The sequence below is a fragment of the Camelus ferus genome, chromosome 16, assembly GCF_009834535.1.
Source record: "Camelus ferus isolate YT-003-E chromosome 16, BCGSAC_Cfer_1.0, whole genome shotgun sequence".
Classification (NCBI taxonomy): domain Eukaryota; kingdom Metazoa; phylum Chordata; class Mammalia; order Artiodactyla; family Camelidae; genus Camelus; species Camelus ferus.
The window spans coordinates 29736912-29750619 of record NC_045711.1 but is presented as its reverse complement, the minus strand read 5'-3'; the positions used below and the strand labels follow the sequence as shown (position 1 = coordinate 29750619).

General features: G+C 39.6%; 1 protein-coding gene across 3 annotated transcripts in view; it reads right to left on the bottom strand.

The window, feature by feature from the left end:
• LOC102515332 (ATP-binding cassette sub-family A member 8-like) overlaps window positions 1-11610 on the bottom strand; it is a 65080-nt gene extending 53470 nt beyond the window's left edge. Inside the window, exons 1-5 of one of the 3 annotated variants that reach the window (XM_032456989.1) lie at window positions 11343-11610; window positions 8933-8997; window positions 5551-5659; window positions 3948-4049; window positions 2659-2863 (exon numbers count right to left, since the gene is read on the bottom strand). In XM_032456989.1, the coding sequence (XP_032312880.1) occupies window positions 2659-2863; window positions 3948-4043 (301 nt within the window). In that variant the 5' untranslated portion in view covers window positions 4044-4049; window positions 5551-5659; window positions 8933-8997; window positions 11343-11610. The remainder of the gene's footprint in view (window positions 1-2658; window positions 2864-3947; window positions 4050-5550; window positions 5660-8932; window positions 8998-11342) is intronic. The other 2 variants (XM_032456988.1, XM_032456990.1) reach the window with 2 other exon arrangements.
• Window positions 11611-13708: the final 2098 nt, after the last annotated feature.

The following is a 13708-nucleotide window of genomic DNA, read 5'->3' as shown; positions in this document are numbered from 1 at the left end:
AGGTGTGCCTGAAGGCTGGAGCAGAATTATGGACAAAGGTTGACAAAGAGAAGAAACATTACATAGACTTCCAGTGACTGGGTAGGGTAAGATCCACAGGTTCCCCTTGAAATAAATCTCTTGGTTGGGAATTATGGTGCTTAAAATTAAGACTGAGTACCTGCTATGTCACAATTGATATTCTTTTTTTTAAAAAATTGAGATATAATTTACTTAACATAAAAGTCATCTTTTAATTTTTTATGTTATTAAATAGTTTTATAAAACACAAGTTGTATCATTGTGCAGTCTTTGATGATACTAATGTATTAAAAACTCCTACTGATGGGCATTTTTTCCATTTTTATTGAGATTATAATTGGCACACGGCACTGTATAAGTTAAAGGTGAACAGCAAAATGATTTGACTTACAACATTGCAAACTGACTATACTTCAGTAAAAAAATTATTTGACTTACATATTCATAAAATGATTTCCACAATGAATTTAGTTAACACCTGTCATCTCATATTGATAATGAGAAAAAGGAAAAAAAGAAAGAAAAAGGAAAAGAATATTTTTCTCCTTATGAGAACTCTTAGGGTCTGCTCTCTTACTAGCTTTTGCATATATCATACAGCAGTGCTCACTGTAATCATCATGTTGTACATTACACCCCTCGTCCTTATTTGCCTGATAACTAGAAGTCTCTACTTTTTACCACTTGCTCCAATTCCCCTTCCCTTACCCATCCTTTTAAACTGTACAGTCTTATGGTTTTTAGTATATTCACAAAGTTGTGCAAGCTCGAAGCCACTTTAAAATTACAGCTCAACTCACATCTTTGAACCAATCACCAGAGATTCCCCTTTGAGGTGTATATTTATATTTGTAAAGAGTAGTTATTATTTTTATTTGCCTGACATCCATCCTCCTCGTAAACATCCTAAAATTCACTTGGGATACTTCCCCTCTTTCACTCACACATCATGTGGTTTGGATATGGTTCATGGGGACCTGGGAACCCAACCAATGGGCAATGACAATACTGTCTCTCCCTATCCAATGAGACTAATTCTCGATGGACCAAAACCAAGACTAATCCAAAGTAGACCACTTGTTCCAATGGGGACAATCCCTGAAGTTATTTTGAACTGTTGGGAAAGCTCTGTACTCCTTTCACTGGGGTTGCTTAAGTGGTAGGGCTTCCACCTAGAGATTGTGAAGACCAACTCTGCCTCTGTCTGGGGAAAGCCAACCTGTGAATGAAGCCAGCACACATTACTGCCTGAGAACTGGAGACACATTCCTCTGTCTCATTAGGAGCATTAATACTCTTTTTTCTTAAAGCTAAACAAAATATGCCCCTTTCTCTTAAGACAAGTTGAACTGAGATTCTTGCTGTCTCAGCTGAAATACTCATGAAAAAATACAGCACTGTTAATTTTATTTTGCATATGGTGATAATGAGGCTCAGAGAAGTTTATAACTTGAAAAACGCACTACAGATGTAGTTGCACTGAGGTGGGAAGCTCCAATGAAAAGACCAGCAGGACCCCCAGGCAGGACCACTACTTTCCCACTGGCACCATCTGGTTCGCTGGTCTGGCAGTATTATCTATCTGGCTTTTGTGCTTCTGTAAAATGGCTTGCTTCTAGGAGAACGGAACTTACCCCTAAGATTCTATTGGTTCCCAAAGCTCACTCCTGATTGGTCTATTTCTAATACCTCATTTGCATAAATCTCACTCCCGATTGGTCCATTTCTAACACCTACTCTGCATATGATGTTGCAAAATGTTGCAACGTCTTAACTGGTAGCCTATAAAAGCCTGTGTAAACCTACAGACAGGGTCCCGGGCCTGGAGTGTTAACTCCTCTGGGCCCGCCGGCCTAATAAACCTGAGTTCTCCAACCCTCCAAGTGCTGCTTGGTCTCTCACTAGGATCCAGGTTGCTGTCACACTGAACTGTAACGCTTTGCTGTAACAGCATGACTGCTTTTAGTCAGATATTCTCTTGCTCAGTTCAGTTCTCTTGCTCCTGCACTTGGCTGCTTCTCCTCTAATTTCAGGAGATTGTTTACCTAAGTGACCTTGATGATAATAATGCTATTCTTATTTTTCATTGATAAGTTCCTTCACACTGAAGGGTGAAAATCTGAACCACAGAATACTTGTCAATAGTCTTCAAATATACTAAGACAATCCTTTTGGTAATAAAACGAGAGGATAAAATTCCTATAATCAAATTTAAGAAAGGAAAGACCCGTTGTTTTCTGTCTGTAGTAACAAGCAAATGCTAGAGCAGGTCTCGCTGTAGCAACGATGTTTCCACAGCCACGTGTCAATGAATCCCTAAACATGCCTGCTTTTCAAAGTCTGCCAACTGTGTACTCCATGCTTCCCCAAAAGCTGTCCAAGATCAGCAGATTTCTTTGTTGAGAGACTCTGCACTCCAGGTGGTAATCTCTTTTGTGGCAAATAAGAGGTTCACAGTTTTGACTTAGATATTGAGTGATAACCTCTTACTTGCAACAAAAGGAAAGCAGATTCACATTTCATGTAATCTGGAAATTTTGACAATTCACTCAGTTTATCAACGAAATGCAACCATTTGCAGTGACATGAAACGAACATTGACATCAGAAATTCCTCTTAGGTTGCTAGAAAACTCACCTTTCATGAAGGAGGCTGAGGCCACTATCTTCATTATCTGTTGAGTGGTGTTGGTGACAGGCGTGTATGCAATAGCAAATTTAGATGCGCTAAATGAATCTACCCGTCCCAGGTCCATAGGAGGCAGGGAAGAAAAATCGTTAACTTGATGAATGTCAGGATATAAGTACAAAGAAAGTAGCAGGAACAATGCATTCAACCATTCCTATACAATTCAAGAGAAAACATAAAGAAAATTATGATGTCGGTGTAGTCATCCAAGGTCGTTTGGTCACACAGTTTGTCTCATTGCTCACTTTTCTAATTTCAATACATTCCACATTATGACTTGTTTAAAATATGGAAAGAACAAAATTCAGCAGTCTGAGTAATTCCAATGAACTATTCATAGGAATTCAAATTTATTCATCCACAGCATCAGTCTAAAGCATGCACTGATCGTAAGAATATGAGAGGTAACAGTGGCAAACTGTTACAAAAGATCATCCGCTGGTATCACCTGGTAGTTGATTCTGCTGAAAGCTTATGTGCTGTGACACAGTTCGAAGGTACTGTTCACTTAGTAATAATCCATGGCTTACATGCCAAGATTCCAGTATTGGAAATGAAATACAATGTAGGTGACCTGAGAAACACTGTCTTGGTTAGTTACCAATAGTGGTCACTTGGCAAACCTCCAATAAAAAATCACTTGTTTCCTAAATGCAGGATTGCAGGAAAAATTCACAAGAGGTACACAGTAACATTCCAATTTAGTTAAAAATGCTGTTTAGTGGTAGCTATCTGATTTTAAAAAGCATATCAAAGTCCATGACCAGGATTTTTGTTATATGGTATCATAGGAACTAATGCTGATTTTTCTTCTTGGCACTGATTATATTTCTAAAATGTTTAAAAACTAGTTTTGAAGAGAATGGTGTAGTTTTTAAAACAAAGAGATTCAAAAGAGAAAAATGTCAGTTACCTATTTCTGTGGGTTGATCTATTTACTAGACCCTCAGTGTCTTAACCTGAGTATCCATGAATGGGAACACTAGTAAAAAGCAAGACCATTGACTTTTAAAACATGCATTGTATATTTTATTGCTGTCTACCATCAGTGCTTTTAGACCTCAACTTAAGGGCCTGTGCCAAGTAAAACATCTTCAGACAAATGAACAGTTTGAGAAACAGCTTCTGCTGTATGAAGGTATTTCATTCTTTCGGAGAGGACACAAAGCACAAATACCTCCCAAGGAATATACCTCTGTCATAAATGCAAAGTGACATAGATGTTGAATCATACATACTATTAAAGTCTCTCTTTTCATTCTCCATTTTTTAAGAAAGTTCTTGCATAGTAAGGCCCAGGTTTGCTGACACACACTCATCTCTCTGTTACTCATTTTGCCCTGTTTAATAAGAAAGGAAGAAGACAAAACAAATGTGAAGGTCTTAATAGGAGAAAAAATATTCTGAAAACAAAACAAAAAAAGAGTAGCCTGGTAACTCCAGGGTTCCAAGTGAGTGCCGAGAACCTGGGTGTTCCAGGGTTGGCGGTTCAGAACTCCCTGCCTCCTTTTCCTCCCGTTTCCAAACCCTTTACTCCATCGTGTTTATTGTTGTTGTTATGCACCGTGACCATTCCCCATTTATTGCCTCTTGGCTCCAACTTCTCCCCTCCCAGCCTGCTCTTATGAAAATGGATCTGAGCCCTTTAAATAGTTTTCTTTGCCAGCTGGACAATGTGAAGCTTTGTCAGTAGAGAGGACTGGAGACACTGCAGGAAGAAGCTCTTCCTCCTGGGATCAGAGTAGCTCATTTGCCTGGTGCTAAGAGAATGTATCCTCCCCCCACCCCAAACAACACCGCCCACTGCTCAGACTAAATGGTTTTCTCCAATGCATAGTGCCTGCCTGGGCAGGTTTCACTGTGGGTTTTTAATAACTCTTGACTCCGGAGCAGTGGTGTACCTGGGAGCCCAGACAGCAAAGCCTTTCCCCCAGAGCTCTGTTTCCTCCAGCAATCCTCCTGCAAGGACAGTGCCCTCCAGTCTCCGTGCTCACAGCTCACCATCCCGGCTTCTCTCCGTTCAGTGGGCTGCACCTTATTCCAACCTTATCTCTCCATCTAAATTTGTTCCTCCCTCAGCCTTAGAACGTCCTTTTGAGTTTCAGTCCATCTTTCCTGCTATTTTCCAGTCACTGTTTAATAATTCTCTATATTAAATTCCATTTGTTTAAATTATTGTGTGGCTTCTGTCTCCTGATTGCACACAGACCAACGCATACACGAGCTCGTCTTGGCTTCAATAAACACATGGGGTGCACTTAACTTAACATCACTATAATATTTGACTTATTTAAGAAACTGAATAAATGGTCAGTGTTAGGAATCCATCGAAGACAATTCAACAGGCTCATTGTTCTTCCGAGCAGAAGTCATTACACTCTATACTGATTTGTTGTGGGAAGACTACAAAGTATCCTTTCCCCAGTGGGAAAAAAAAAACCTTAGTTTTCACTTTCCTTTTGTGAAAAATTTGAGTGCTGTGACAGAAAAGTCACCAGACTTTAGGACCTGGCAGAATGTAAAAAGAAATATATATTTAAATGACATTTATTTCTTGTTCCAACCTTAGAGAATACATTTATATTTACCAAGAAGAGGCACTGGAGAGTCACCAGGAATATATAGATATATCCATATATATTCTCCAAAATCATTGCAGCAGTTGGTACTACTATACACAGTGTATGAAAATTCATCTTCCCTATGTCCTCACCAATGCCTGATAGTGTCTCTTTTCTGTACGCTTTCATACATCTCCCTTTTACTTATAATGCATATACTCTCAAGAACACATTGCTGTTCTCCTAACCATGGGAGAAAGCCAGATACCGTAGAACTCGCCTTGAACCCACGAGAGAGCTGATACCCCAAGGCCGCCGGATGAACTGAATTCCAAACGGTAAAAGCCTCCTCCAAGGAGAGAGCGGGTCCAGTCCAGGAACACTTCCACCTTTGATCGAATGTGAGAGGAAAACACGGCCACGATAAAAGCAGGTGTGAATAAAACACTTGAAATGTTAATGAATTCCTAAGGGCTGAATGTGGACGGGCACAGCTGTTCACAATTCCTGGGAGTCCTGGCACAAGGGCAATGCACACGTATTTGCCAGTTTTTCCCCACAGGTGTCACTTGGTACTCATAAAAAATGAGGGCAAAGCAAGAGGACTGAAAGACCCCAAAATGGCTCATAGGCCACAAAACATGCCCACTTCTCAGATTTTCTATTAAGAGCAAAAACTGTAAACTTCTTGGGAAAGGACGAGTGTCCCTGCCAGCCCCACGCAGACATCTGCTGTTGCATCTTGGGGAGGAGCTGAAGCAACAGCCAACTGTTCCTAAGGGGTAATCTGTCAATCCTCCCACTCCCACACCCGCTCCTGTTCCAGGATCGCTTATACTGCTCCTCAGGGGTAGGTAGAAGCAAACAGCCATCTTCCCCTAGGGGAGAGGAAAGAAACCTTCCCCCGTGCACGCTGTACACAAAGCCTGTACACTGTGTACAAAGCAACAGCCAGCTAGCCCTGAGGGTGGGGTGGGAACCTTTCCAACCCTATTCCTAAGCAAAGATAAGTTGCTGCTGCTGTTTTCTGTGAGGACGTAGCATTCATACAAAGCAGAGGTAGGTTATCACTGAAGGAAGAGTGGGATGCTGTCACATATCCAGGACCTCCCAACATCTACATGGATAGATCACATGATAAGCCACAAAACAAGTCTTAACAAATTTAAGAAGACTGAAATTATACCAAGTATCACCTCTGACCACAATGGTGTGAAACTAGAAATCAACAACAGGAAGAAAGTTGGAAAATTTACAAACATGTGGAAACTAAACAACACATTCCTGACCCACCAAGGAGTCAAAGAAGAAATCAAAAGGGAATTAAAAAAAATCTGAAAACAAACAAAAATGGAAATACAACATTCCAGACTCTATGGGATGCTGCAAAAACAGTTTTAAAAGGGTAGTTTATAGCTATTAATGCATATATTAAGAAAAAAGAAAGATGTCAAGTAGATAACCTAACTTTACACCTCAAGCTACTAGAAAAAGAAGAACAAAGTCCAAAGTTAGCAGAAGAAAGGAAAGAACAAAGATCAGAGCTGAAATAAATGCAGTAGAGACCAGAAAAACAATAGAAAAGAATCAATAAGACAACTTAAAAAATCAATAAAAGATCAATAAAAAAGAGCCAGCTTTTAACCAAACTGACAAAACTTTAAGTAGACTAAGGAAAAAAGAGATGACTCAAATAAATGAAATGAGAAATGAAAAAGGAGACATTATAAATGACACTACATAAATATAAAGGATCATAAGAGACTACTGTAAACAATACATGCCAACAATTGGATAACCTAGAAGAAAAGGATAAATTCCTAGAAACATACAACCTACTGAGACTGAATTGTGAACTAACAGAAAACCTGAACAGACCAATAACAACTAAAGATATTCAAACAGTAATCAAAACTTCCCAACAAAAAATCCCAAGGCCAGATTATTTCACTGGTAAATTCTACCAAACATTTAAAGAATAATTAATGTCAACAGTTCTCAAATTCTTCCAAAAAAATTGAAAAGGAGGTAACACTCCCAATCTCATTGGAATTACCCTGATGCCAAAGTCAGATAAGACCACTACAAGACAACTACAGACCAATATCCCTGATAAATACAGAGGAAAAAATTCTGAACAAAATATTAGCAAATTGAATTCAACCACACATTAAAAATATCATAGATCATGACCAAGCGGAATTTGCCTCTGAAATGCAAGAATGGTTCAACATATGCAAACCAATAAATGTGATACACCATGTGAATAGAATGAAAGATAAAAATCAAGTGATCATCTCAATAGATGCAGAAAATTTTGCACTTGACAAAATACAGCTTCCTTTCATGATAAAAGTTTTTAGTGAATTAAGTATGAAAGGAACATAGCTCAACCTAGTAAAGGCCATATATGACAAGCCTACAGCTAATGTCATACTCAGTGGTGAAGAGTTGAAAGTTTCCCCTCTAAGATCAAGAGTAAGGCAAGACTGCCTATGCTCACCACTCTTACTCGGCATTGTGTTGTCCAATTCTTCACCTCTACTTGTGTCCACACCCTTTGTCCGGTAACTTTGGAGTTCCTTCTATTAAGGCAGACTGTAACTTTGACCAGTAAAGGAGGTGGGAGTGATGACGTGCCAGTTCTGAACATAGACCTTATGAGGCTTTGAGCATATCTGCTTGCTCCTGTGGTTCTGTCATTGCTATAACAGCAGACCTGGGTTAGCCTCTGGAGGATGAAACGCATGTGAAACGGAGCTGAGTCATCTCAGTCATCTCAGTTTAGAGTAGCCTGCATCCCAGAGATATGAGCAAGTCTAACCAAGATGAGCAAAACCTCTTAAGGATCACCTGAGGCATCCCAGCTATAAATGCTTATTGTGGTGTTATTCATTGCCTTTTTTTTTTTTTTTTTTTTTTTTTGCTGTGTAATGTAAATGCAGCAATAGACCACAGGTATGCTACTCGATTGCCTACTGAGCTTTTACAATATTCATTTTTTTGGGGTTTAGTGACTTTTTATTTTTGATTTCCAGCTTAGTCATGTTGTGGTCAGAAGAAGTACTTGCTCTGTAAGACATTGCTTCTTTGAAATTACTGGTGATTTCTTTGGCGGTACAATATATTTTAATATTTAAAATATTCCATGTGTGCTTGAAATAAATGTATATCACCTTTAAAGTTGTTTTGTATACACCTATTCAATCTTCTTAATTGTGTTTTTGAATCTTCAGCATCCTTTCTAATGTTATATTTACATGACCAATCATTTCATGATATAATTCTATTAAAAATGTCCACACTAATAATGGTTTGCCAATTTCTTACTACATCACTTTTTCATTTTTACCATATGCGTCTAAAGGCTAAGTGGGTAGGTACATAAAACACGGCTCTGTTGCCCATGTTTTAATGGCAGCTTGCTTCTATGTCTGATAAGAGCATGGAGACACGAGATTTCTTTGGCTTGATATTTGCCTAACGTAGCTCTAGCCATTCCTTTATTTTTAACCTTTTACCAAATTTTTTAGTTTGATTAATGTATGGAAAATTCAGGGTTGATTTACTTTTAAAATCCCAACTGATAGATACTATATGTTTAAGAGGTAAATGTAATCATATATAAATGTTCATTTTGGATGATTGTGTCTTATTCTTACCTTAAACCTGCTTTTTCTTTGCTTCTAGTTTTGTCCGTAGTCTTACCTTCTATTGAACTTCTTTCCTGTCCCAAAGATATAAATCATATTTATATTTCTTTAATGGCTACTCTTAAATTTTGGGCTCCCCAGGGGACTCTTTCTTTTTTTTTTTTTTTAAAGAAACTTATCATCTGTTAGCCCTATCTTCTTATAAACAAAGACTTTTTAGATATTTTATCTCTCTGATGAATTCCAACCCTGACCATTCTGGTTATTATTATTTAGAAGTTTGATTCAATCATAAAGAAGATTTATTTTTGCCACCTATAGTTAATTAGATTTGCCAGTGGATTATGCAGGTGAACTATGGGGAGGCTGTAATACATTTGAGCTTGTGTTTGAGATGGAAGGTAGAAACTCCACCTGAACTAGGCTTTAGCTGGATTAAGAACCCAGGACCCTCTGCCTTGAGTGCAGGCTACTTCACTGTGAAAATATCCCAAGAACTCTACCTAAAATTGCCTGCAGAGAGCAGCATTATTCTTCCATAGATACTGCACCACCAACCAGAGGGCCAGGTGTGCACTGGCACAGCGGTAGACCATACCCTTCCCCTGGTAAAAGCAACAAATCACAGGGTTAGCATACTCAACCTTGAGCAAGGAATGTGTGGTGGGGGCGTGTGTGTGTGTGTGTGTGTGTGTGTGTGGTGGTGGCGGTGGCAGTGGCGGTGGCGGTGATCAGGCAGATGAATTTATGCATATATTTTATTGCAGCAAAATACCTCAGTGCATAATAATCCTACTGCATCTTTCCACAGTCCTGATCAACCAGTACTACACAAATATGATTTGCTGAGCCTCTCCTGAAAACTGTGGGACTTGAGTGCTCTCAAAAGGTCTTCACTGCAGGAGGAAACAGTGTATCTAAGCTGAATTATAGAAAATGAAGGGATTCTGGAACAGTCATCAGTTTTCTGAGAAACACGCCAGGGATGTGACTGGAAAGAATGGGTCAAGACTTCTGAGCACAGAGCCAGCAGCTCTACCTTGAATGCGTCCCTTAAGTCCTGAATTTGGACCAAGCGGTCGGCTCCCTCTGTATGTATGTCATGTTGGCTGGGGACAGAAACCACATGGCTGCCACTGACTCACCCACAGTGATAGGGAGGGCGTGTGCCCCTAGCTTGACACTCTCATCCCATTCATGGAACTGGATGACACTCAGGGCTTTGCTATCCCCTAGAAACCAAGCTCCGGTAAGAGGTGCAGGGGCCAGTCCCAGCGGGAGGCATATTAGCCAAGGCAGCCCCAGGGCACCTTCCCACAGGGAAGACCTATACGTGGCTGCTAACTGAGGCTGAGCGGCAAGTGCGGCCGCAGCAGGCTGAGTACAGAAGTGAGAGGGCCCGTGCAGTGGCCGCTGGAGGGAGGAAGCTGGTTCCCAGATAAAAGCATTAGGTCAGGGGTCCAGTGAGAAGGAACTGAGGAGCCTGAGAAGCTGTTCCTAGTGCAGAGAATTCTGTGTAGAAGCTTTTAAGGGGACTGAGCAGGGCTGCACAGGAGGGTGAGCTGGCCGAGAGGGTGATCTCACCGCGGAATCAGCCGCAGCCCAGCAAAGCGTGGACACTCCTGTTGGCTCCAACTCCTTAGATCTCTTCCATTGTAAATGAATATTGCTTACTTTATTTTTCCCCAGTTCATGTACGTGCTGGAGTTCATCAAAAGACTAGCAACCACTAGAATCCCCCATTAGACATGAAGTAGATAGTTTCAAATTGTAATGACTGATTTTTCTCCTCTCACGTGGGTGTTAAATTCAGAACAATGTGCTTACACTATAGGAGCATGAAAGTTCTGTTTCCTGCAAATAATGTGTATGTGAAATAATATTATGACAAGGAAAAGCTACATATTCAATACATGGTGTGCACAGAGTTAAAAATCCTGGAAAGCAGCTTACGTTTCTAAAATTCTTACAGCCCGAGAGTGAGAGATAGAGACAATAAAAATATTTGTTGTAAATTCTTTTGACAAACAGGCTCAAAGTTGGAAAAACTTTAACCAGAATGCCCCTAAATTGTTGTAGAATAAAAGTAAATACTTTTAACTTCAAAAACAATCCAGGTTCTCAATTGTCAAGATTCTTATTTCTCCACAAATTGTTAGCAAATTTCCACACTCAAGTTTCTGACTTAAAAACCGACTGCATAATTTTTTTTTAAAACTTACGTTTTAACTCAATGTTTTCATCTTTATAATATTAAACACCAGATATCCAAAAACATCAAAAATAGCCCCTTAATTTTCAAAACAATTTCTCCACAGATGGTTGGCATTCACTTCTTAAAGTCTTATAGTTTTGCGATTAAAATGAACGGAAAACCCCAAAACAAAACACAGAAAAAAAAAAATTACAATGAACTTACTTTTCAGAAATTTGAAGCAAGGAATCTAGAAGCTTAGTTTATCCACTGGGCTCCTTATTTAGAAGAAAACAATTCACTTTTTTTTTCCCCCGGTTTCTACCACATCTCCAGAATGTGCTTAAACTGTTTGACTTCTGTGAAAATTTCCTCTGAAGCCTGCTCTCCGAAGACAAGTTAACGATCTCAGTTCTGTTGGCCCTGCCAAACATCACGTCCACGTGATCACTCTTGTTTTTCTTTGACATCGAGCCAGTTCCTGCTGAACAGTAGCATTTCCACTTGGTTGCCTGGAGGAATCGTATGAGAAGGAGCAATCTTGCAGAGGAAGTCCAATACTCATAAACTTTTCTCTATTATGCCCCAAATAATCCGGCTAATATCAAAATTTAAAGCATTGTCTTTAAACCGTGAGAAAGAAAACAGTTTCATCAGAAAAAAGCTCTTTTCTCTCCTGAGATCTCTAGACTTGCCTGCTTGGCATTATCACCTGGATAATCAGGATTTTCATTCCTCCCTTTCTCATTTTCATTCAGTTCAGAATATTTTCTGATCTCCCTTGAGACTTCCTCTTTGACCCATGAATCATTTAGAACTGTGTTGTTTAATTTCCAGGAGGTCCAGAGCTTTTCCTGTTATCTTTTGGTGATTTGGTTTCTAGTTTAATTCTGTTATAGTTAGAAAATGTACTTTGAACCTCAAGCTGTTAAGACTTGTTTTATGACCCAGGACATAATCGCTTTTGGTGAATATTTCACATGCATTTGAAAAGAGGTATTTCTGGAGTGAATGGACTATTGTATAAACACCTGCTCGATCCAGCTGGTTGGTGCTGTTGGTCATTTCCCTTGTCTACTGGTCTACTGTTTTCTGTCTACTGGTTCTGTTGATTATTGAGAGAGGAGTATTACAGATTTTAATAAAAATGAGAGTTTTTTTTCATGTAATTTTGCCTCATGTAATTTGTAGTTTGTGGTGTTAGGCACATACACATTTAGGATTGTCATGTCTTCTTGGTGAACTGGTGAACTGGCCTTTTTATCACTATGTACTGCCCATCTTTGTCTTTGGTAACTTTCTGTGCTCTGAAGAACTACTCTGTCTGATATTAATACAGCCATTTCTACTTTCTTTTTGTTAGTATCGTCATAGTATTTTTTCCATTCTTTGATTTTCAACTGTATCAGTATGCCCGTATCACTACATTTGAAGGGATCTTTTAGACAGCATTTGCTGTTTTAAATTCACCTGGCAAACATGTCTTTTAATCGGTGTGTTTAGCCCAGTTACATTTAATGTAACTATTGATATTTTTGGATTCAGATCTGTTGTTTGCTATTTGTTTTCTGTTTTCTTCCCCCTCTGGTTTTCATTCTTTTTTCCATTTTCTGGCACCTTTTGCTAAACGTTATTTGAACATGTTTTATTTTATTTTTGAACATGTTTTAGTAGTCCACTTTAATTTGCCCATTGTGTTCTGAAACTATACATGTTTGTACAGCTATTTTGGTGATTGCTCTAGGGATTACAGAAGACACGCTTAACTTTATACCATCTGTTAGATGCATATTTTACCACTATAAGTGGAACATAAGAAACTCACCATCATGTAGGGGCAAAAAAGCAGGTAGCCAACGGAGCACTGCTTAACAGCTGCAACCACAAAGAGTCAAAATTGGGGTAAGGGCAGTCACCATCATCCCAATAAAAAGTTACTATCCCATGGTTATTTCCCAGTCCTTATGCAAAGGAACCTACAGCCATTACAGCCATTTACTTGGCTGACTGTGCACAGGAGAAAGAGAAACCCTCAGACATTTCAAGGGCTACTGGGCACAAGACGTAAGTGGGCACTGAAAACTGGAAAACCAGAATGTCACTATGGCCCCACTGTTAAAATGGGGTGTATGGAGCCATGGTAATAAATGGAGTTCTGGTTAAAGTTCAGCTTTATGTGATCCCACTGGGTCTACAACTCACCCAGCAGTCATTTTTCTATCACCAAGTATATTATTAGAATTGATCTATTTGGTGGTCGGAATAACCCCCACACTGGGTCCTAGGCCTGTGGGTTAAGATCTCTCATAATGGGGAAGGAAAACTGAACAACCTGTGACAGTTCCCTCAGTCCCACCGCAAGCTGAGACAGTCTGTCAAGAACAACACTGCATCTTGAAGAGGGAGAAAGTGGAGACCATTGAGGTCATAAAGGATACAAAGAGAGTGGTACCTAGCACATCTCCATTTAATTGGCCAGTCTCAGCCCTCATCCTGGAGAACAGCCAGATGGCTATGAGCTAAAACGGGTGGTGGTTCCGGCCACAGCTGCTTTGTCAGGCACGATGTCTGAACCCACAGCACATCCACGA